Raw genomic sequence first — 25,163 nt, forward strand, 5'->3', positions numbered from 1 at the left:
TAGGACCGTGTGTGTAATTGGGTTGGTATGCATGTCTGCCGACCATCTTTAGGTAGGTAACTTCTTGTTGTGGGTTAGGTTTTATGTTTGTTTAACCCTTAGAAATCAATTGGGTTGCGTGCTGAGGTACTTATTCCAATGTTGTGGACGCCTAGGCCCTAATGGAGTCTCTCTACGTGGCCTCGAAACCTAAGTATGGCTAGACTTCCCTTTTGCTAGGGTTTTATAACACTATTGTCTAGTAGAGTGTCATGAATGCAAATTGTTTGTAAAGGCTCTATGTGGGGTGATGGGTGTTATAGGGGCAATGCTTTGTGCCAAGTTTGATCAGGAAATTTTATGGTGGCCAACACTGAGGTGATGCCATTTAGTTTTCCAATCATTAAAGCCTCACCCAAAGCCAAAGTCCCAAGACAACTTTGTCCCAAATCAAACCATTGAATCTTATATTCTGGCTTTTTTTTTTCTTTTTTCTTTTTTCTAGAAGACATTGAAAATAACGACGGGAATTTATGTGAAGAGGCAAAACACCATAATAACGATCCTCTTTTATTGAAGACTTACTTGCATTTGGGGAATAAAATGATTCAAGATTTGTTCTGCTGGCCTAATTGAATGATGATTTCCTGCCTAGATATGATTAGACCTGAAAAGAAATGTTAATGCAAAATCTGAGACCTCCTATATATAGGATTCAATACCTTAACTCATTATCTTGTTTTAAAGTCGGGAATGAAAATAGATAGTAAATGAGCCGTGAAGTTGGTGGAACAGAAATCCTTGTTGGGGATTCATTGTATCTCTATTCTACATAGGGAATCCTGTGGTTGTATATCCTGGTTTCGAGACAGGTCATCTCTGATAAGGGTTGAATCTAATATTGCCTGCCATGTCATTCAATATTTCTCACTCACAGGGTTTAGTTCCCGACTGGAGGGAGAGAGGGCAAGGCATTAGGGATTTCTGTTCAGATGAGATTCATTTTGTAAGCTGGGGAGCAAAATTAATGTACATTTTCCTCATTGATGATCAGCTACCATCGCTTTTCCTAATATAAATTATACTATATCTTTAAAAAAAAAAAAAACCTTGACTATCTAATTAGCGATAGGCCAATCTCATGACATATTGTATATTTAAGTGCAGGTTCTACAATTTTTTGTTGGTCTTTAAACATCTTATGTGATTTATGATATGCAATGCTTGTCTTTCTCTTCTAGACTATTTTAGAACTTTCTTATTTCTCTTTTAACTTTTGTAAATAATTAAAGTGTGCCTTTGGGGTTTTTGTTTGCATTTTTCTTCTTGCCTTATTCAGGGTACTGGCCATCAAATAGGCCATGATCAATTTGACAGAGTTCTTATGGGTCTTCTACGAAGAGTGTTAGATACTAACAAGCGGGTGCAAGAGGCTGCTTGTTCAGCCTTTGCTACACTTGAAGAGGTTTCTTCTGTAACTCTAGCTCAATAATTTTTTTTTTCCCGCTTGACTCCATTCTTTTAGTTCTCAACCTTGGCTTTTTAATGACAGGAAGCTGCAGAAGAGCTGGCACCACGCTTGGAAATTATTCTGCAGCATCTCTTGTGTGCTTTTGGGAGATATCAGGTTTTTTAATGGCCTTCCGTTATTTAATTCTGTAATTTGTTATTTTGATGAAATGTGCGACTGATTAATTGACTACAGTAATACATGCCAAAGTATCAATGCTGTTTAAGGGTTTGGTTCTGTTGTGTCCTATTCTCTTTTATAATTCTCTGATTTTTCTTCAGAAACGAAACATCCGAATTGTGTATGATGCTATTGGTACTTTAGCAGATGCTGTTGGAGGGGAGCTAAATCAGGTACCATCTCTCTGTTCTTCCCAAGATGGTGCTCATATTATTTACCCTGCTAGGTGATATTGACAGAGTTCTTGAAGACTGAAGAATCATTTGACACTTTTACACTGGTGATACTTTGTTGTAATGATTTACAGCCCAGATATCTTGATATTCTGATGCCTCCATTAATATCAAAGTGGCAGCAACTTTCCAATTCAGACAAAGACCTTTTTCCGTTGCTTGAGTGCTTTACATCCATAGCACAGGTATGTTGTTGCTATTATTATTATTATTGAGGGTTGCTATTGCCACACCAACTTTTACTAATGCCACACCAACTGTGTGCAATTCTTTGGTGATTTACATAGGAATTGGTGTGGCATTAGTAAAAGTTAGTGTGGAAATAGCAGCTCTATTATTATTATTATTATTTGTTTATATTTTTTTTTGTGGGCTCTTTTTATGCTTTGAGGCTGCGTCTTGACTGATTGTGAACCTGCAAAAATGTAAGGTGTTTGTAATGGGAAGAATTACTAAAGTGGATTTGTAGGTGGCATCAATGGAGTGTCGGGGGGGGGGGGGTGTTTCTTTCCTTGATTTGTATTTGTGTTTACCCCTTATAATTGTAGGGTAATGTGGAATCTAATCATTGAGAGGGTGAGTAAAAGGTTGAGCTCATGGAAGGAAGTATATACTTATCGAAAGGGGCAATATAATGTCAATCAAGAGCATGTTGTCCAATATTCCACTCGATTTCCTATCATTGTTCATAACGTGGAAGTCAGGCTGGATAAACTCTTCAAGGACTTTATGTGCCAGGGAAGGAGGGGTGAAGAAATTCTATCTGAGGAAATGGAGCCACATTTGTTTTGGGGATTGGGATTCCGTAGGCTGAGATATATGAATATGGTAATGCTAGGAAATAGTTATGGAGGTTTAGATCAGATTCTAAAAGTTCATGGAGGAGAGTTACGAGAAATAAGTTTGGAGAGGAGAGATGTGGATGGGAAAGCAGGGTAACAAGGTCATCATATGGTTGGGGCCTGGGGGGTTGGAATGGTATCCTTAGGGTGCAGTAGGAGTTCTTCAACAAAATTGTATTTAGAGTAGGAGTTGGAGGTAGAATCCGGTTTTGGTAGCGTTGTTAGTATGGTCTCTCCCCTCTTATGGACCAATTTCCTAGTCGATACGCATTGTCTCAGAATAAAGCATGTTAATCCCGTCTTTCTTGATTTCGGGATTGAGTATATCTTGGGACTTCGGGTTTAGAATGGTCTTTAATGTCTGGTTAGTAGCATTTTTGTAGGTTGTTGTGGCATCATAGGAGGAAGATCAATTATAGTGGGATGTTAGGATAGGTTCCTTTCGATCACGTCCTTTTACCACTCCTTGGTCAAAGATTATAAATAAATACTAAAAGGCTTAAAGAAGAGTTTATAATTTTGGAAGAAATCAGGAATAGGTATTTGGTGGTTTAAACAAGTAAAACAAGCAATAGTAATGTATGTAGGGTTTTGGGTATGTTGAAGAAGGAATAGGAGGAGAATCTAGAGGTTGAGATGAAAAATAATGGTGGAGAGTAAGAATAGATAGATCTATTGATGTCACAGCAATAGTATCCTATGAATCACACCTATGGTTTCTTGAGAAGAAGAGATAGATGTATTGATAATTTGATATCACACCAATAGATACTAGGAATCACGCCTAGAATTGAAGAGAGAGATCTATTGGTATCACACCACTATCATCCTTGGAATCACACTCAGGGTGGATGAAATAGATCTATTGGTTTCACACCAATAGTATTTAGGAATCAGGCATAGGGTTTCTTAAAGGTTCACACATTCAATAGAAAAAGAGCAAACTGCATTTTTTTTTTATTATATATTTTAAATCAAAATATCTATAAAAAAATGTAAAATAAGACATGCGATTTCATAACTTGGTCCTACTTTATGCAATTACTAAACTACCCCTACCTAAAAAATTTAATAGTTAGATCTGCCAACAAATACAACTGCTCTCTATTATTTGCAATCCCTAAACTACCCATGTGGATCCTCCACCAATTAAAGAAGCTCCTATGTGGGACCCACTTCATTGTCATCCCACAAAATCAGGGCTTGGGCTTGATTGTTGAACTCTTATTAAACCTCTTATGAACTTTAAAGAGCTGTGATTAATCCATGTCACTGGTCCAACCCAGTGTGGTCCGAAAGTCCCATCAAAAGTCTTATTCTTTAAGTGGTTGGTGGTTTCTAGCAAAATCCTTACTATAAACTGTTAGAGTATTACATAGGAAGCAATGTAATAAGGTGCACTAAGATGCATCCAATCATTTCTATAGATATTAGGATCATATTATTAGGGATTTGATTGGATTAGGATTGATTCTTATTAGATTTGGATCAAATCTCTGGATTTGTTTTTCTATATAAATCCTATTAGGGTAGATTGTAATTTATCCAAAATGAAGTGGATCAGGCTAATATCCAATCTTTTTCATGGTATCAGAGCATTGATCTCCTGGTCAAGCTTAAAGTTTCTGGTCATTCCGGTGGGTGGTGCCACCGCCGTTCACCGGACCCATTGTTTCTTCTACAACCATGTTTCCTTGGTAGTTCATTTATCATAAATCAGGACTACTTTATATTATCTTGCCAGATTTGGAATCCTTTTATTCACTCACGCCTGTTTGAAATAAATTTCATCAAACACCACTCACTACCTTCATCGTTGATTTGTTGGTGCCACCAACTCCTTGTAACTAGCCTCCATCTCTCCAAAGTCCATCCACCTTTGTGTTTGCAGCCATCACTTATATATTAGTTCATCTTGGTATTTCATCAAACATTTGGGAATCAAAAGTTGAAAGAGGAAGCCCCATTTGTTTACTTTTTGCATAGAAACAACGAAATACCACCATGGGATCTGCAAACTTATTCAAGATGTTATCGTGGAAATATTTCCAGATTGAAGACTGAGAATTCAAAAGAGAAGATTCACTTATCCGAATGCCATTGACAAGAAATGAGCGTTTTCAAATCTTTTTTTTTTCCTTTTCTTCATGGTTTGGGAGAAAAAAAAACTACCTTTGAAAAGAAAACAAATCCCAACCCCATAGTCCAAAAGCTCCAAGTTTGGCCTATCTGTCCATGTGCTTAAGCCCATCATTCATTTTGTGATTTAAAAAAAAATGCTTTTGGGTATATATCACTCAAATATCTCCTAATCCAAAAGAGCCACTGAATCTATAGTCATCAAACTCTTTTCTAGTCCAAATAGCCTCTGAATCCATAATGATCAAGTTCCCTACCTATTTTGAACCTCTGCCCCTTTCATCGATCAAGTTCATTTTATGGTATTTTGAGCCTTTGAATCCATTTTGATCAAGCTCATCATGGCCCATAAAAGCCCAATCTCATGTTTCGGATTAAAATCCGTTAGGTTTTGATCTAAGCCTAAACCGATAATGGCCAATCGATGCCTATTTGAGTAGAGCTATTTGCTCCTGATTTTCCACATATTTGGATACATCATGTTTCATAGGAAGACACTCACAAAGCAAAGGGTCAAGTGAATTTTCACAGCAACAATTCAACTCATACTATCATTGGCAAATCTTCATCAATGATTAACGACATCGATTCAACTCGGACTGGCATTGAGTTCTTGGAGGCGATTGATTTTAGCAAACTCACAATGATCATCGATCACCATGAGTTTGAGGGAGGATGTTAGAGTATTACATAGGAAGCTATGTAATAAGGTGCACTAAGATGCATCCAATCATTTCTATAGATATTAGGCTCATATTATTAGGGATTTGATTAGATTAGGATTGATTCTTATTAGATGTGGATCAAATCTGTTGGATTTGTTTTTCTATATAAATCCTATTAGGGTAGATTGTAATTTATCCAAAATGAAGTGAATCGGTCTAATATCCAATCTTCTTCGTAAACAATGTCATTCAACGGGGTGTCTTGGTGCTGAACTTACGTTATATGTGCAAATGCGACATGGAATCTGTTCGTCACCTTTTTGTTCATTGTAGGATGGAAAACAAGGTTTGGTTGCATTTCCTCTCGCTGTTGGGCATTGTGTGGTTTTCCATACTCCATTGGCTCCCTGTTTGAGAGTTGGCTATTCTTGGGAGTGTCCTGCTTGGCTGCCAAGAGAATTCTTTGGGGGCAATTAGCTTCTGTCGCTAATTATTGGACCATATGGAAGGAGAGGAATAGTCTCCTATTTGAGAATCATGAGCAATTAAATCGTCTCAGGAAATTATCTTCTCAATCCTTTTTTTTCCTGGGGTAAGTTTTTTAAGGAATCCAAATGAGTCCTTTTGAAGACTTCTTGGGTAGTGGGATTGGGCTTGTAGTATTTCTACTGAGTAGCAGCCTAGGGTGAGTAGTGCGTCTTGTTCCTTGTATCCTTGGTTTGTCTGCTCGACTTCCTTTTTAATGAAATTTTATTTATAAAGAAGGCAAAACAAAGAAAAATCCAGCAAAGAGAATGCTTATCAATAAAATTTTACTTAAAAAAAAAAGAATGCTTATAGAGGTCAAAAAACATAATTTATATTGACGTATTAATAAAAATTTATATACATCTTGGCCATCGTCAACCTATCACTGTTAGTGGCATCATTAATAGTCCACAAGTAACCTAACTGTAGCCAACTGAATAGTCTTACTCAAATTTCCAACCAACAATTGGTCTAAGAAATTGGACTGACAAACTAATAGCTTCCTACACAATTCAGTGCACTGATTAACTAGTTAACAATTTGCTTAATAAGTCTCTTAATTTAAAAGTGCCATAGTTTTAACAGTAGGGCTAATTTAAACTACTGACTAGCTTTTCTATTTCAATTTGAATTTCTGAAAAAGTAACACTGGTAACTAAATCCAGCATTAGTTGCCACTTTTGTGGTTTTCTTTGTTTTTCCCTCTCTTTTGATAAGCTTTGTAATTTTGGGACTTCTTGTCCCCCGTTGTAATGCAATTTTAACTTATAAAAAAAAAATCCAGCATGAGTAGATTTTTTTTCCAACTGTCCTGAGTTTTTTTCATAAAGGAAAGAAAAGGGACCCAATTTCAGACAAACACATCTTATTATCCATAAGTTGTTTTTAATATTTCCTACTAACACTATTTTGTTCTTATCTTTTCCTCTCTATCTATATGTGTCTTTCTTCATCTATGAAATGTTGATTATTCTCTAGTTTGTAGGCTAAGTGAGAATACCAAAAGATCATAGCAATACTGAAAGAATAATTTGGTTCTATCTGTTTCAGGCATTAGGTCCTGGATTTTCTCAGTTTGCTGAACCTGTTTTTCAGAGGTGCCTAAACCTCATCCAGATCCAACAAATGGCAAAGGTTTCTGTGATTTATTCAAAATTTGTTTTTGTATTAAATTCTGTCAGTTAACTTGAGTTTTTAGATCTGGCCATAATGCATTCGTGTTGTGTCAGAGGTTGCTGCTGTTGATCTATTGTTAAATCTTTTCTTAAAACTGAGTTACTTGACAGTAGATTCTTGTTTGTAATTTGCCATTTTCTTGCTGCAAAAATAAACTAGTATAGAAAATAGGATGCATTGTTTAGACTTACAGAATTAAATAAGTAAAACTGATAATTAAGGTTTTGTGTTCCTTGAATAGTTTAGGTTTCTTGTATTTTGTTTCAAGCATAGTAGTATGGAATGCATTGTCATGTTGAGGTCACATAATCCTATTTTGTACCCCCGTAAACCTAAACCCTAATTGTAATTGCAAACATTGTTATTAAACCTCGCAACCTAAACCCTTTTTGCATTTACACCAAGCTTTTATGGTAATCCTATCGTACCCCAACTCCTTAACCAATTCAAAATCAGATTCCCTACCCAGTATATCATCTTCTGTCTTCTTCATCGCGCATCAGAAACTGGTCCAAAAGAGTGTTTCATGTGGCATTTGGTGGAAGCCATAACTTTCTGAGTACAATATAATTGGATCTACCATGTTTTAATTGAGTAACTTGATACTTACTCAGTCTTCGAAAATTAGATGAACCTCCTGTCAAATTCCATGTAGCATTCTCTTCCTGGCATTGATGATTAAATGAATGTACGACGCACTTCTTGGTGGAGTTATACAAAAAAATTGTTGGTGATTTCTATCTGTTGAATTTTATCTTATTCATGCAAGGAGGATTTGTCAAGTCCCAATAAAACAACACAAAATGAGCTTTTGCGACTAATGAAACAAAAAATTAGTGAACTTTCTGTGAATATTCTCTGAATCCTTTGGCGGAATCTCTCTTCTTGTAGATTCATATGTGCACATAACTGAACAAATGTATTAATGCGCCACGTGTTTCCAAATTTTATCGGTAACTGTATCCTAATTTTCTTATATTTGTTATACCATGATTCTATCTGTACTTGGCTTATCAAAGTTTACTTGGAATCACAAACTCTTGCAATCTGTTAGCTGGTTGTCCTACATATGTTGCACTTTGAAAAGCTTGTCCTCTCTTAAATTCTCTTGGTGGTGTTGTTAATTTTCAATTCTGTTCCCCTGATTGATGGTTTCTTGGCAGGTTGATCCTGTGTCAGCTGGAGTTCAATATGACAAAGAGTTTGTTGTATGCTCTTTAGACCTGCTCTCAGGGCTTGCAGAAGGTCTTGGTGGTGGGGTTGAGAGTTTGGTAATCCCCTGTACAGAATTTCATATGAGGAATGTGTTCATTCTTGTTTTGTACGTGTGCCTGCTTGAGAGTTGTATTTATTTATATTTTTGTCGTAATCAATAAAAAAGAATTATAATTTTGTAGTAGTTTTTTGGTATTTGTTAATGGTTTTATGATATGTTACAACCTACTTTTCTCTGATGTGCACACCAAAAAAATTGCTATATCAAGAAGGGTCATCATTTGCAGTTCTATATAAATGATCCTAGTGTTACATTCTTTTCTATTATTCTATAAACTGCTCAACGTAAGATGTATTGCTTTATTGCTTCTCTTTTCCTCTATCAAATCCTTAACCTTTATCTTTGTATCCGTTGCAAACTCCAGAGACGGATACAGATTTTGTTTCTTGGTGTTTTTGTCATTGTTTGATATTATAGGAATTTTAGTATGCTATTTGCAGTTCTGAAGGTCTATCCTTTTTTATCTGAGGTAAAGTCCACATTATTTGATGCTTTTTGTACCGTCTACTCCGTGGTAAATGATGAAAACAAAGGGTAAAGCCAGGCCCATTGATGTAAGTGTGAATGACGTCCCTATGTGATATCATGCTCAGAAACTTGCTGAATGCTCGATTCTAATATTGTTGGCCCAATTTCTAGATTTTAATTATGGTGAATAGTCCAGTCATCTCAGAAATGGAAATGATTTGTTGAAACATAATTTCCAAACGTTCGGGAAATCATGGAAAGGTGTTTTTTTTTTTTATAAGTAAACATTTTATTCAGAAAGGATATGAATGTACAAAAGACAGTTGAGATGACCAACATTAAGGAGAAAAACAAAAGGCTAATCACAAACCAATAGACTTCCACTTAAAAACAAAATATTCAAAGAAAACACCCTTGAACTCTGGACAGAGTTTACACCAAAAGAACATCAGCCCTAGAATATTGATTATAATCTTGTGGATTTCGGATTCCACACCTTGAAAAGCTCTCCCATTCCTCTCCAACCCAATCCCCCTACACATTACAGAGGGAAGGAAACTCCACAAGATTTTCTTACTCCCAGAGAATAGTGATTAGTCCTAACATCGGCAAAGAGACAAAACCAAACATTGTAATACCCAAGAGATCTCAAAGAGAACTAAGAAATGAGATCAGATGCAGATTGAGAGGGCAGTGCAACAAAAGATGATTAAGTGACTCACTCTGACTTCAAACAAAAAACAGAAGTTTGGCATTGTAAGACCTCTTTTGATCAAAAGATCACTAATGAGAATTCTTCCATGAGAGGCTAACTCGATAAAGAAAGAAACTTTCGAAAGCACCTTAGAGCTCCAAATTAGCAATACTGGAAAATGGGCTATAAATTTAGGGGAAGTCTGAAAAATAGAGAATAATGATTTCACAGGTAAGCATTTACATTTATTGCAAGACCACTCCCTACTATCAATCCTCGATGGTTCCCTTGTGGTATGATCAAGCTAGTTAGTCAATTTTGCTAGTTCCTAAATCTCCCAATCATTGAAATCCCTATTGAATCCCAAATCCCACAAGGGCCTAATGGAAATCAAGTTAAAAGAAATTTTTTATCGGATGGTAGGAGGACCAATCTTATGAGGCTAAATCATGGGCAGTCAAAAAAAACATCATGCTAATAAATTGAGTTTAAGTAGAGACGGGAAAGTTGAGATGGATGAGTGGAAAGACTAGGAAAGATAAAATTAGAAACAAACGCATTCGTGAAAATGTAGGTGTAGCTTAGATCGTAAACTAAGAAAAAGACAACTAAAATTGTAAGGGTATGTTCAATGAACGCCGATTATAGCAGGTGCCAATTAGCTTAGTTCGTAAAGTCTTGGGTGATGATAGCAAAGACCTGGGTTTGAATCCTGCTAGCATTGAGTTAATGAGCTCATTAAAAAAAAGCTAACCTATACAAAAAAAAAAAAAAGAATGCCGATTATAGCCTAAGTTAGCATAAATATTAAAGTTGAAGGTCCTAAAAGAGAAAAAGGAAGACTCAAAGGAATGTGGATGGAGATAGTGGAAACAAATATGAACTCACTTTCAATAACAAAAGACTTGGCTCTAGATAGAGTGGACTTGAAGAACATGATTCCTTTAGTGACCTGAAGTCTTTGGGATAAGGCTTTGTTGCTGTTGTTGTTGGGTTAGAAGTATGGTGAATATTTTTTGGTAGTAGAAGATCTAATGTGGTCCCTTTTCCAGGTAGGTTCATTTTGGGCCTTGCCCCCCTTTACAATTTGTTGGAGCATTTGGAAATAGAAGAAGAAAAATGTGTCTAATTGGAAATAGGACGATGTGGAGAGCATTGTTTTGAATACAAAGCCTTACTTTTTTCTGTGATCTATGAATGGAAAGGTATTTACTTTGATAGTTTTTAGGTGGGACCTAGTACTGTCGGAATCCTTCCTAGTTTTATCGATTTTTGTATGGCCTTCTTATGAATTAGGGAGTTGGGTTGTATTGTAGGTTTTTCCTTTTTCTCAATGATATTATTATTACTTATCAAACTATTACACATATATGAACTCCTATAGGTTGATTGGTATAATCGATTTTTCATACATTTCTAATAGATATAAAATACTTCCTATACAAACGAAATACTTAAAGGTAAAAAAAAAATACTATAATTACTAAAAGTAAAAGGAGCCTTGTAAATAATAAATACATGAAATTTACCTTTCCAGATCAAGGCAGACTTTTTGTTTTTTGTTTTTATGTACTTAAAAGGACATGTTTATGATTACTAAAATGTGTGTCTGACTCTTGAATACCAGTCAACTGAACACTATCGCTTTTATTTTGCTTTAAATGGTTTTTTTCCCGAAATTATAGAGTTTTTCAGTGGGTTTTGATAAACCAAGTTCCTAAGCTTTCCGTGATTTCCTTAATGAAGCTCACTAGGGATCTCCAGGAGAGAAATTTCTTGGACCATTGGTTAAATAACTCTTTCGTAGTTTTGATTCCAAAAAAGATAGGAGCAGAGCACAGTACAGACTTTAGACCTATTAACCAAGTGGAATCGACATATAAGATGACTTCAAAGCGTTGGCAAATAGGTTGAAGGAAGTAATTCAACGTCTAATTGGTCCAGAGTAAGGTGCATTTGTCAAAGGGAGGCAAATTCTAGATGGAGTTCTAATTGCAAACGAGTGCATCAACTCTTGGATGAAAGAGGGGAAACCAGACCTAGTGGGCGAAATTGACATTCACAAAGCATATGATCACATGAGTTAGGGCTTCTTGGGGTACATATTGTAGTATATGCGATTCAAGGTGTTATGGATAGAGTGGGTGATGAAATGTGTATCATCATAACTCCAAACTATTGCTTATTGTGCTATTAAAATGGGGAGACCGCAGATCTCCTTTTCTTGCATTGTGCTATGGCACGTCATGCTTGGTATCATTTCCGTGGCCTTTTTGGTATATTGGGCTGTTTCTCAAGGACCATATGGGAGATATTTAGTTCTTGGATGAATTGGGGTTTCTCTTTAAGAGCTTTGAAGTGGATCTTGTGGAAGGAGAGGAATACACGCACTTTTGAAGGAAAAGAGTTGCAGTCAAAGTATCTCATTTTGTCTATTTTGGGCTTGCTATTTTTTTGGGAAAGGTTTTCAAGGAATTTAAGGAGATCTTTTTTGAGGATGTCATTGTAAGATGGGGGTACATTTGTAATTTAGAGGCTGTTTAGTGGGTTTTTTTTTTTTTTTTTTCTTTTCTTTCTCCTCTTTTGATAAGTTCTTGTATTTAGGGGCCTTCTTGTCCCCATCCTTTCTTTCAATAAATTTTAACTTATAAGAAAAAATGTGTATCATCTACTCATTTTAAATACTAGTGAATGGAAGTCTAGTTAGTTTCTACACGAGCTCTCTAGGTCTAAGACAAGGAGGCCCTTTGTCCCCATTCTTGTTTGTGATTGTGGTGGAAGCATTGGGAAGACTCTTGAGAAGGGCATCTATTATAGGGGCATTGATAGGATTCTTAGTTGGGGCATTTGCAATTTGCGGATGATACCTTAGTCTTTTGGATACCTTAGTAGATCAGGTGAGATTCCTAATTGCTACTTTGAGGTGATTGCCAAGCTTCATATAAATCTAGGTAAGAACAAGTTGTTCGGGGTAAGGGGAGTGTCAAAGGTTTGTAGGTGGGCTATGATGTTCGGTTACCAAAGAGAATACTTTCTGACGACTTATCTTGGCCTTTCGCTTGGAGCAACTTTCAAGAGAAAGGCCATTTGGGATTCAATGTTAGAGAAGATGGTCAATAGGTCGAGCTCTTGGGCATGGTACCTTTTCCAAGCGTGGGAAGCTAACATTGATTAAAAGCACATTGTCGAATATTTCAGTATATCATTTATCCTTATTCCCTATTACTTGAGGTGTGGAGGAAAGATTGGAAAAGATGATCAGAAAGTTTTTGTGGAATGACAAAGATGGGAACAAAAAGTTTCATTTAGTCAAGTGGAAAGTGGCCCGTGCGCCAAAGAAAGACGGAGTCTAGGCATCCGTGGGTTTAGGGTCACAAATTCGGTGCTTCTAGGAAAGTGGTTGTGGTGGTTTGGGGAGAAGTCGAGCTTGATAGGAGAGTAATTAAGACAAGATACGGGGTAAAGTCTTACGGATGCGAGAGTGAAGAGGTGAGGACTCCATTTGGATGTAGTATTTGGAAAGGTGCTATGAGGATTTGTTCGAAGTTCTCGAAATGGATTAGGTTTAGGGTATACGTCTGTCACATTGCACTCTAGAAACACACTCCATTTTAATCATCTAGCTTTTGATTCTATGGGAAATATCTTCCTCATTTTTTCCATCATTATGTATGGTAGATCTGAGATGACGGGTGTGGTTGCTTCAGGGTATTTTTAGACGATCAATTTTTACTAGACATTCATCTTCTCGGGTGTGAGAACTAAGTCTACATTCCACATACTTGGTTCTTTTTGTTCTAAAGCCTTTGAATTCCAACATCACTCTCAATAATTCTAGTTTTGTTTTGGCTCCTCTAGTTTTATAAACTAAGATTTTTCTGTCACTTGCATATATTCTCATACAAATTTTATATGACTTGTTTTATAGGTTGCTCAAAGCAATTTGAGGGATCTACTTCTGCAATGTTGCATGGATGATGCTTTTGATGTCCGGCAAAGTGCATTTGCTCTTCTAGGTGACCTTGCAAGAGTGAGTTGGAAACATTTTTCTGTTTAAAGGTTTATATTCCTGGTTTAGGTGTCTTGATTGACTTAATGTTTATTGTATATCATCCTTTCCTTATTATGTCTGACCAGGTTTGTCCCTCTCATTTGCATCCACGTCTATCCGAATTTCTTAATGTTGCAGCCAAACAGCTTGTAAGTGGTTCTCTTTTTCAGTACTCAACCTTACACCTGGCAGTCTGAGCCTGTACACATATTCTCTCTGCAGAGTACTACTGAGCTGAAGGAGACTGTTTCAGTGGCAAATAATGCTTGTTGGGCTATTGGAGAATTAGCAGTTAAGGTAAGTTTTCCATCATTTGAAACTAGTCCAACGAAACTATTACCAAATTGCTTCATGGTGCTAAATTTATTTTTTATAATAATCATATCTCAGTTGCTTCTGATATTACAATAAAAAAGAAAGAGATACTTTATGTAAAAAATCTTGGGGTTGGCAGAGTGACTCTTGTTCCTGCATTCAATTTTATATAAAGCAATGTCTTTTGTCTGCTCTCACTATCTTAACCCACAGTATTCTTGGTCTTCCTTGAACTTTTTGAGGACCTCAAGTTGCATGTTCCTTCCAGGTGTGGGGTTATCGGTCTTCGTCGAACATGAAAAAACCATTTGAATTGGCTTTCCCTTAGTTTAATGTCGATTGGGGCTACTGACTACATTTTCATTAATATATAGTTAGACAATATGAGATATTTTTGAAAGTGGGTCAAAATGGGTCCAACACGGGATTGTTATTGGTGTTTGACGTAAAACGATTCTTAGAAATGGAATGTCCTTTTTGCAAAGGCTAAAATATTATGACTGCAGATTTTCCTAGAAAAGTTACAGTTCGATCTGTGAATGTAAACTTTGCCTATGGGAATACTGTTGTCTTACACTATGGAATCATATGACGTACATAGTTGGCTTTTGTTCTATGTGCTGCATTGTATCTTCAAGTCATATACTAGAGCTCTTATCAACTGGTTATGCCTGTGTGCACTTAATTTGTTCTTGCTGATTTAATAATGTCACCTATTATTATGAAAAATGAGAAATAACAATATTGTTCATGAATAGGAGAATAATAATGTCACATTGACTATATACATCTTATAATCACTTTCTTAATGAACAAACAATTAAGTACCATATTCACATAGTATTATATATTTTTATTCTTTAAATATATGAATAAATTATTAATCTATCTAAACTAATTAGAGCATCGAAGATTGTATGTGCATGCTTATGTGACCATATTACTATACTTATGATAAACGACAATAAGATGATATCGACACCTTGTTAGGAGTAATAAGTTATTAGTAATAGGGGTATATGTGTAATTTCATTTTATGTTAGATTTAATATATATATATATGGGCCGATGGTGGGGGTTGGAGTCATTTTGACTTCTCCCACGTTATCTCCATCCTTCTCTTCACTCCTCAAAGTACTCATTTTTAGTTCTACTTATTTTAAAGCCATTGGAGTCTTAACATCTCTCTCCATAATTCTAGTTATTTATAGATCCCTATTCAGTCTCATCAACTGACACTACATCGTAAGCAAGTAAGATGCACCAAGGTATGTGCTCTCGAATATGAGCAATTGCTTCATATATAATTAGAGCAGAAAAATAAGTATTCAAAGCTAGTCCCCTAATGTAAACCAATTGAAACTAGGAACTCATTTCTCGTTTGTTTGCAAATAATACTTCATATACTTTGAGGCTGAATGAGTAAACACTAAACACTCCTACAAAAAGAGATATTTGAATCAACTATTTGTTTAGTATCTTATTGCTTGATAAAATGACCAGCCAAATACTATAGTCAACATCTTGTTCCAAATTAGAGTACATTTTAGCGTTTATCAACCAAGTGTTGGAATGTTGTTAGATGTCTTTGAGCTTAGAATGCCAACCGAATCATGTACTATGATGTTACTGAAAATATATTTGCAGTGGTAGAATAATTATTTTCAGATATTGGGCATTTATCAATCTGCTTGTGCCCATTCATATTATTTCTACAAACTTAGATATGACGATGGAGTGCTGTTTTTGTTTTTATTTGTTTCATACCCTCGAGGTTGAACCATATGCATGGGTGTTAACCATAGTGCATTTAGATATATTGGAACGATGATTGTGAGTGTTCAATTTTAAATTTCAGGTTCATCAAGAAATTTCTCCTATTGTGATGACAGTTATGTCATGCCTAGTCCCAATCCTTCAGCACGCAGAGGTGTTTGATTCTTTCATTGCTGCTTCAATTATTAGTTGTATTTTCTTGGCTTTTCATTATTTTTATTGGTGTTTCTTGATGCTAAATAGGGGCTCAACAAGTCACTCAGAGAAAATAGTGCCATCACTCTTGGGAGACTCGCTTGGGTCTGTCCAGAACTTGTATCACCACATATGGAACATTTCATGCAATCGTGGTGTGATGCTTTATCCATGTAAGATGACTTCATGTTCTTCCTCTGCTGATGAATGGGTCTTTTATTTATCCACGGGGTGTTAATTTATGTTCTTTTTTTGAAATTAGTGAAATACAATCTGGTATTAAGCTATGATAGATTGTTTGCATATAATATGGATGGCATTGATGGTGGACGTGGTGCACATGTAGAGAGGTTGGACCGTGTATTTGATGGAGATCTCCTAGGCCAAATATTCACTATTTTGGATGCTCCTCAAAATCTATTTTATAAGTGTTGTGAATATGCACATGTTTTGAATATCTGTTATAGATGGTGATTACCTTATATACTATGGAAACAATTGGATTATAACAATATGTCAGACAAGAAACCCACAAAATTCTTTCCAACTGAGTTAAAACTTATTCACACTTTGCTGGGGTTTGTGGTTGGAAAGGAACAAAGAGATGCTTTCAAGGAGGGGAAGCCTCTGATCAGGATATCAGATTGTCGATCCTTGGGTTATAGTTTTTTGGTTTAAACTTTTTGCTGAGTTTAGAAGTGTATTTTTGGAAGATTTTGTTTTTAGGTGAGCGTCACTGTGCTCCAGGTAGCTTTTGTATCATGCTCTCCTTTTTCGTTTTTTTTAGGTTGGTCATCTCATACATTCTTCCTTCTTCAGCAATAAGTTTATACTCAAAAAAAAAAAAAAAAAAACTATATTAGAACTTGGGTAGGCAAGAGTCACTAATCATGCATGTACACCATATTCCCTAGAGATATCCCTCAATTGGATCTGGAAATTTGATAATTGCCTCGTACTTTGGGTACTCTATAATCTATATCATAGATTTATATATTCTCGAATATTTTTAGATTGTTCTGTTGTCTAAAACAAGCTATTGTTAAAAGATTTGAGCTCAATTTCTTCCTTCTAAGCATTGAGCTCAACATTTCTTTCTATACTCTAAAACAGTTTTTCATAAGCAATTGAATATTGGCAGGATACGTGATGATATTGAGAAAGAGGATGCCTTCCGGGGTCTATGCGCAATGGTATGCATGTGATTTTCTTTATTACTCCATATAGATTGAGAGATCAATAACTACAACTTGGAAATTTTACCCAAAACTTGTACAGGTTAGATCAAATCCATCAGGTGCTTTGAATTCACTTGTTTACATGTGGAAAGCTATTGCAAGTTGGCATGTAAGAATGGCTTACGCTTCAAACTTCCAAATGTCAATTCTTATAGAATGGCCCCAACTTTTTTTCACTTCATGATTTTCTAACAGGAAATAAGGAGTGAGGATCTACACAATGAAGTTTGCCAAGTGTTGAGTGGGTATAAGCAGGTCAGCTTTGTTCTCAAAACATCATTCCAATCTTTTATTTTTTCTTGCTCTGTGAACTTTTGAAATTCTTCCTTTTTCAAAACCTAAGTAACAATTTCGTCTATCAGGAAGCTCAAGTCATCATAGTTCTACATGTATTCTTTTATTAAATTTCTAAAATTTCATGAAAAATCGGTCATTTAAATGGGGGTTAAGGATTAATTTTTTCTTCCTTTTAGTTTGTTTCCTCGACAAATAAAAATAGTTTGTCAGACTACAATCTTTAGATTAGTAAACAATACGGGGTGAGCATTTTTTATTATTCTAATTATGTTAGACCTGAATTTTATTTTGGCCAAGTTTGATAATATCATTATGTATTTAAAAAGCAGAAGAAGTGAATGATAATATTAAAAACTAGGGGTTCAACTTGGTTCAGGTTGCGGCCAAATCAGAATGGAACTGACAGAGAGAACCAGAACCAAACCAAATTTCTCATAGAACTGAACCAAACCAAACAGAACTAAGGTCGGTTTCATTCGGTTCAGTTCTATGGGTTGCCAATATCCTAAAACCCGCTTGGAAGCAACATATTTTTGATAAATAAAAACAAATAAATAATGAACATGAAATTTTCTAGAAAAAAGTCATTTATCTATCCATAAAAAAAAAATTCATTAATCTACATTCCAACTCTTAAAAAGTAGTAATTCATTAGGAGTTCGGTTCTAAATGAGCCTTAAAACAGATCAGTTCCCTATTTTCTTAACCCAGAGCCGCTGTAACTTGTTCAAAACCGAAACAAAGCCATCGGTTTGGTTTGGACCAAGTTGCACCCCTATTAAAAACATTTTTTTTTCCAATGTTTACAAAGATGAAATGCCATAGAGTTTAACAGACCAATATTTGCACAGATGCTTCCGAATGGAGCCTGGGAACAGTGCATGTCTGCTTTGGAGCCCCCGGTGAAGGAGAAGTTGTCAAAATATCAAGTATGATCATGTTCAATCAAACAAGTGTTATGATTTTACTCTTGACGAATCTTCCAGTATGTGCTTCAGAGTCATATTTATGCGGCATCGGTATATTGTTTCCAATTATTCATATGTTTTGGATGATGTAGTGAAGCCGTGATTGCTTTATGGGAAAGCCAAAGGTCTGCAGTTTAAGAAGCAAGAGAAAATTTCTCTTGGTCCTTGGAGAAGAGCCTGAATTAAGGGCAACCTCTTTAAAACTTCTGAAAGATGGTGCTGCAAAAAAAACTGAGTTCAAGTTGAATTGTGAGGTGAGGAAGTATCCCGTGGTGCGGCTTTTCAAGCACTTCAGGACCATTATGACCCTTTCCGTGTTTTATATATTTATAAAAACTTATATGCCGTTTTTAAGTCATAATTGTTTTTCCATGTGGGTTTAGATCTGTAATTTCGATGATTTTTATATATTTTTTTTATATTTTATAGTGGTGGGGGATTTGTTTATTCTTTATTTTGACTGGTTGGCTACGTTGGTGTAGAAGTTTGAGGGATTTTGGACATCCTAAATATGCTGTAGTTGGGGATTTTATTATGGATTTCTTTCCGAAATAATTTTTCATCAGTTTTGGTTTTCTGGGATTTCTTTGTCTGACTGGTGTTTGGTTAAATTTTAAAATCTGGTCCATATCTTTATTTATATGGACATATCTAAAAGCTCTAAACTGATTAAAACACGGTTATAAAGAAGTTGGATTTTTAGTTTTTGAAAAAAAACACTAAAATCTTAACTAAATTATATAATTTAATTATGTATATGTTTTGTAGATAATATGGTTTCTGTTTGAAATGAAAAGTTCTACAAGTATTTCTCATATTTTGTGATTTAAGAAAGGGCGGATTATTTACAGTCACTTTTTTTTTAGCCACACCCATTCACTCGTTTTACCCAGATGCAACCTTTCAATAATTTTTGCTAGATACATACCGAACTTTTGTACATGGGCCTCATACAAGTAATTGTTTGGTATGTAATTATCAATCCAAAAATGATAATTCTTCGGTATCGAAAAAATAGATCATAATGCCTATTAAAATGGTGCTCATGAGTTCAGTGTTGACGTACTGATGCAAATTATAAAGATAAAATTGATGTTTAGTATGATTCATTTGCAAAACGATTAAATACAATGCCAAGAAGAAAATGTGATGAAAATAAATGATAAAAACTCACTTCTATCTATCGATTAATTATAACAAGTAAAAAATCAGATTTTAGTGAATAATGTCCCCAAAATCTGAAGAATCTCTGAAGTAATCCTTCACTTATGTGGATTAGATTGAACTCAATCGAAAATACAAGCATATGTTGAAAACTATTGGTGTTGAAAAAACCTAATCTTCTTTATAAGGCCTATCAATTTATTTACTTTTTTGTGTATCTATTTTAATAAAATTGTATATTATTGATCTAATTGTTATATATTTTGTTAAGAAAAATAGGAATTAGTTGATAATTAAAAAAAAAAAAAGATTATTTGTTAAAAAAAATAAAAATGGGATGATCACATTCATTCTTATAGTATCTTCCACTCCTTTGTATTAGTTAATTTTTTTAAATATATTTTTTAATTTAATATATTTTGAGTTGAATAAGAGAATTATGTGATGAGTAGTTGCATACTTAGATAAGATTTATTTACCTTCATTTTTTATTTGGTTTTCTCCAATATGTCATAGTTGAACTTTCCCTCTTTTCATGGCTGAATTACATGAATTATCAGTCTATAGTATTTAAGAATTTAAGAATTTAAGATTTATAACGTGTTGCATTCACAAGGGTGTGGTGATCATCTCTCATTTTTAATTTCATGACTACTTCTCTTATTTTAAATGCATTTGTACTCACATGTAAAGTATTTTGCAAAATTACTAAATCAGCTATTTTTTTTAAGGTTTGAGAAAATGTCCATATATCTAATTTTTTCATTTCTATCGAAACAGTTATTTATATTGTACAATTGCATTTGCTATTTAATTATTTATCCTGGTGAACCTACATTTAAGGCATAAATCGATCATTATCAAATTGTCTGTATACGCAAGAAGTACAAATTACAATTTTGGAAAGTATTTAAAAGTTGATATATGGTTCAGTATTTTCAGAAAAATATCTAGTAATTAACAATTTCCATGGGTTAAATATTATAATCCTAAATAAAAGGTCATACAATCAATATGGAGTGCATCCAATCGTTTTCCCAAGATCTTTAATATCATTTCAATCATCTACAACTTCATCTTCGCAAAAAGACAAAAAAAAAAAACCCAATGAGACTTTTAAATAATAATTACTAATAAACTTACACAAAACTCCAATATATAATCTTGAAACAATTTGTAATAAGTTGCTTATATTGAGGATATCCCCAATTTAGAGAAATATCCATCTTAGGGAAGCCGTCGATACACATGACATCCTGAGATTGATCAATCCAATTGAGACGATGATTACTTGATTCATTGAATACCATTTCGTGGATCAAACTTTATGGGATCCACATAAATACATTATTTTAGAAAGAAAAAAAATTGAATGAAATTATTCTAAGAAATACAAACACATTTCCTACTTTTGGTAAACAAAAATATAATTTCATAGTGACTTCTAAAGTCATAGTTATACAAATGAATGCATGTTATCATTTTTCAACCATATAAATTTAAATAAAATTTATGATAGTCACACACAAAATACACGTAAGGGCAAAAGACTATGATTCAACAATCATCGAAGTGATCTCGCATTGGAGAGAGTTGAATGAATTTATTCGATTTTTTATATTTTAGATTGTCATTTGTTTGTGGTCTAGTAGTTGGATAGATTCCAAACTAACCCATTTAAAATTAATTGGTACATACTATGAGTTTGAAAATTAGGATTAAAAATATAATATGAATTGTACAATCCGCACGTGCAGGCCCACTAATTTTTGTAAATTTAACATATTTTTATTTGACTCGCCCAATTGACTTGACTTGACACGTCCTATGAACAGAATCCTGCCCAGTACCCACATCAGACTCCCACACCACTAAACTCGACGGAGCCAAGTCTCTGAGTCAACTCGATCATTCAGTCAGTAAACTCAGCTTGGTATTACCGAATCAAATTATAATATCACCGAGTTATTTGGCTCATTAAATATTATTTGAGAGCTGCTATTGGCACCCCCAACGTGTTCTTAATACACCCAAATTGAAATAAAAAAGAAGTCACGATCCAATTCGGTGTCCCATTCCCATACTTAAACACCAACAAAAGTGTTCCCCGTGCAGTTAAAAAATAAAATAAAATAGTAAGTCAATGGTTAATAATAAGTAAAAGTTGGGGTGCTAATAGAAACACTCTTTCTCTCTTTTTAAAATTTTTATTTGTTAGATTTAAGATTTTATAATTTATGAGTTAGGATCCACCAAAACTTACTCATGGAAAAAACACATGATCCCAATCTTTTAAAATACAAAATCCACTGATTGCGTTTTATGCATATCTTGACAACACAAATCTCGAAAATATTTATCCCAATCATAAATCTTAACCATTGGATTATATGTTTAAATCGTTGGGATGATGTGTTTTTTCCATGAGGCATTCTTCAAAATAATAACTTAAATTACAAACTTTTATAATGTTTGAATGATGTGTTTTAATCTTTAATTAGTATAAGATAAATAATTTAAGAAATTGGGATGTATTAAGTAAAAATTAGGGCGCCAATAATAACTCTCTTGATATTTTTAAACAGATAAATAATTTTATTTATTTTAAAACATTAAAACTATTTTTTAAATATTTATAAATCCCACACACACATATATATATATATATATATATATATATATATATATATATATATATTTTATTAACACATCCCAGTAACAGAAACATACTCCACATGAGACTCCTACGTCATCACGTCATCCCAAACTTCACATTCCTTGTTTTCCGAATAATCACCGAATAATCAGGAATGCACGTGGTTGGATACGGGGCTGACATGTCAAGGACCCAGAACCGCACATCTTTTTCCTGTGTATCCCGATGAAAACGATCTATGATTCTATGCCATTGCCACGTCACCCGCGTACCCAACTGCGTACCAAGACTGCGTGCATTCATCATGACCTTATATATATAAACCGAAACTGTATCCAAATCTTACTTAGAAAATTTTGGATTCGCTATTAAAGATAAAAATTGTTAGATAAAGATGAAGTAAAACTGTTACGTGCTCTCTCTTCAACGAAGTTCTTTCTTATACTTGTTCTACTTCTCCTTCACTTTCAACATCAACATCAACATCCACTACTATTAGATAAAGATAAAGAAGATGGGAAGTAAAGCTGTTACGTGCTCTCTCGAACGAAGAAGAACTCCACTTTCTGCGTATGCTTCTTCTCCTTCACTTTCAACAATGAATCATTCGAATAATCACTCACTCCCACTACTCGAGGCAAAGAGTAAGAGTTTTACACGAAATAAGAGCGAGTTAACACAGTTGTTGAACTGTGAGAACTCCAACTTGAGTTCGGGATCGTATACAAGCATGAAGGATCTCTTGTCTTCTCCATTAATGTCTTCTTCTTTTTCATCAACTCCTATTTCTTCGTCTTTTCAAGCTTTAAGAAATTGTGATGATCTTCCAATAAAGGATCCGCTCGTTAAACAAGCAGCTTTGGCATACTTGAAGCCCGACTTCTCAACACATAAGCTCTATCGTCGACGTTCTTTTCGGATACTTGGTTATGGATTCTTTGTCAACTTTGTTTCTTTGATCAAACAAACGTTTGGTAGATTGGTGTGTGGAGCAGATTTGGATTAAAGACTTACAACAATTATTGTTTGTTTTTCTTCAATCCTTGATTTTTTGATTTATTTGTTATAATTAAGTTTGCACTTTAATTTAGAAGTGAAACTAACATTACTTTGGTAGGAATTTTTTTTAAGCTAAATTTTAATATAATTTTTTTAATAATTTTCAAAGCCTTAACCCAAAATTTTTGAATCTTGTTCCTCCATTTGTGTTTAAGTATTGGAATCGTAAAAGTGTCGGCAGAATTTCGGATATTATACAAAAATTCTTCTTGGGTTTCCTACCAAAATCTATCTTCAACCTCTCTCTAAACCCTACCTTAAAATTCCACATAAAATCGGTCCCAACAGCTTTATTATTTGATGGTCTCGGCGTATTGGGACCAACTTTATGTAGAATTTGAATCTTGGTTTTTGCTATATTTAGGTGATCCTTCTAGTTGGGAGTGTGGACTAGAAAGCTGTGTGGTCATTGCATATTTTATTATTGAGTCAGCTGACACTCCTATCAAAGATTTGTAGATCATTTGCCTCAGGATACATAAGAAAAATATTTATGTTTCTATGTATCCCAGGGCAAATGATATACGGTTAAATGATTGGAGTGTATGTTAGAGGGGGTGTGAGAAAATCATTAGTCTTTATTATTTGTTAATAAGATTTTAAAATATTTTCTTACTTTAAAGTAATTTTTATAATCGATTTTCTTTGTGTGGCTTAGGTTTTGGCCACTACAAATGGTTGAGGAATCCTTTGCTTGAGAAAAGAGAAATTCAATTGAGAGTAGAGAAGGAGAGATTCCATGAAAGATGAGGGAGAGATTTGGTTTTGAGAAAGAATGATATTGGATATAGGGTTAAGAACGTAAAATTTTGTAGCATCAAAGGAAATTAAAAGAAAAAAAGAGGGTTAAAAGGGTTAAAAGTGCATCTTCATATTCATTTGGATGCTTTCCATTAATTTAAAGACATAATGTATGGCACATGCAAAAATTCTATAAGATAATGATAGTTGATTTGTACAATTGTACTTACATGTAGATGCATTATTCAAGGTATGTTGGTAAAGGTGTGTGGAGAGTTTATCCCACGACCTAGCTTCAAATGTCAAATCCCATTGAATCTACTTTCATGTTAACCACGAACCACCTTGCTTATATAGTAAAACAAAGAAAAAAAAAAGAATTGTCATAATGTGACACTCTTTTTTGTATATTCCCTTCAGAGAATTGTAGATCCATTTTGTTCGAGATACACAAGGATAAATATTTATGATTTTGTACGGTTCTGAGAAGGAGCATACAATAAAAGATCCACGACTTGAAAAAGAAAATGTATATACATTAATAAAAAGAATATGCATTTTCTTTGTTTATAGATTCTACAGTTCGACTCTCACTAGGCATCCCTATCAATTATTTTAATTTACAAATAAATAATTCCACACTAGCGTGTATATTCCATGGCTATTTCAGATGGTCGATATTCTACTTGATTAGAGCCAAATATATCCAATGAGGGATCCATTATGTTCTAATGATATTATATCTAGTTCATCATTTTCCTATTTTATATAGTTGGTAAAAACAATCCAACCGCATATGATAGAAGATAATTTTTCAAATTCTTCAGAAATATATACACATTATGACTTATGGTAATATATTTTCAAAAATTAAATTTTATGAAAACTACATTTTGAGTCCAACCGCATCAACCAAAAATTTAATAGAAAATATTTTCCAAAAGTCAAGGAGTGTAGACACTAAAAAACTTTAATCATAAGGACTTCGAAGAATATTTTAAGATTGAGAGAGT

The 25,163-nt window shown here is 34.3% G+C and overlaps 1 protein-coding gene across 3 annotated transcripts in view; it reads left to right on the forward strand.

The window, feature by feature from the left end:
- LOC147403849 (transportin-1-like) overlaps positions 1 to 19,112 on the forward strand; it is a 37,040-nt gene extending 17,928 nt beyond the window's left edge. Inside the window, exons 15-30 of one of the 3 annotated variants that reach the window (XM_086439598.1) lie at positions 1,319 to 1,444; positions 1,532 to 1,606; positions 1,771 to 1,842; positions 1,977 to 2,087; positions 7,127 to 7,210; positions 8,416 to 8,523; positions 13,619 to 13,720; positions 13,828 to 13,890; positions 13,964 to 14,038; positions 15,915 to 15,986; positions 16,076 to 16,200; positions 17,169 to 17,220; positions 17,306 to 17,374; positions 17,461 to 17,520; positions 18,414 to 18,491; positions 18,623 to 19,112. In XM_086439598.1, coding sequence (XP_086295724.1) covers positions 1,319 to 1,444; positions 1,532 to 1,606; positions 1,771 to 1,842; positions 1,977 to 2,087; positions 7,127 to 7,210; positions 8,416 to 8,523; positions 13,619 to 13,720; positions 13,828 to 13,890; positions 13,964 to 14,038; positions 15,915 to 15,986; positions 16,076 to 16,200; positions 17,169 to 17,220; positions 17,306 to 17,374; positions 17,461 to 17,520; positions 18,414 to 18,491; positions 18,623 to 18,625 — 1,275 coding nt within the window. In that variant the 3' untranslated portion in view covers positions 18,626 to 19,112. Of the gene's footprint in view, positions 1 to 1,318; positions 1,445 to 1,531; positions 1,607 to 1,770; positions 1,843 to 1,976; positions 2,088 to 7,126; positions 7,211 to 8,415; positions 8,524 to 13,618; positions 13,721 to 13,827; positions 13,891 to 13,963; positions 14,039 to 15,914; positions 15,987 to 16,075; positions 16,201 to 17,168; positions 17,221 to 17,305; positions 17,375 to 17,460; positions 17,521 to 18,413 lie in introns of all 3 variants that reach the window. The other 2 variants (XM_086439597.1, XM_086439599.1) reach the window with 2 other exon arrangements.
- The last annotated feature ends 6,051 nt before the right edge of the window (positions 19,113 to 25,163 follow it).

This window comes from Akebia trifoliata, chromosome 4 (genome assembly GCF_017979445.1).
Source record: "Akebia trifoliata isolate Shusen 1 chromosome 4, ASM1797944v1, whole genome shotgun sequence".
In the NCBI taxonomy this organism is placed as follows: domain Eukaryota; kingdom Viridiplantae; phylum Streptophyta; class Magnoliopsida; order Ranunculales; family Lardizabalaceae; genus Akebia; species Akebia trifoliata.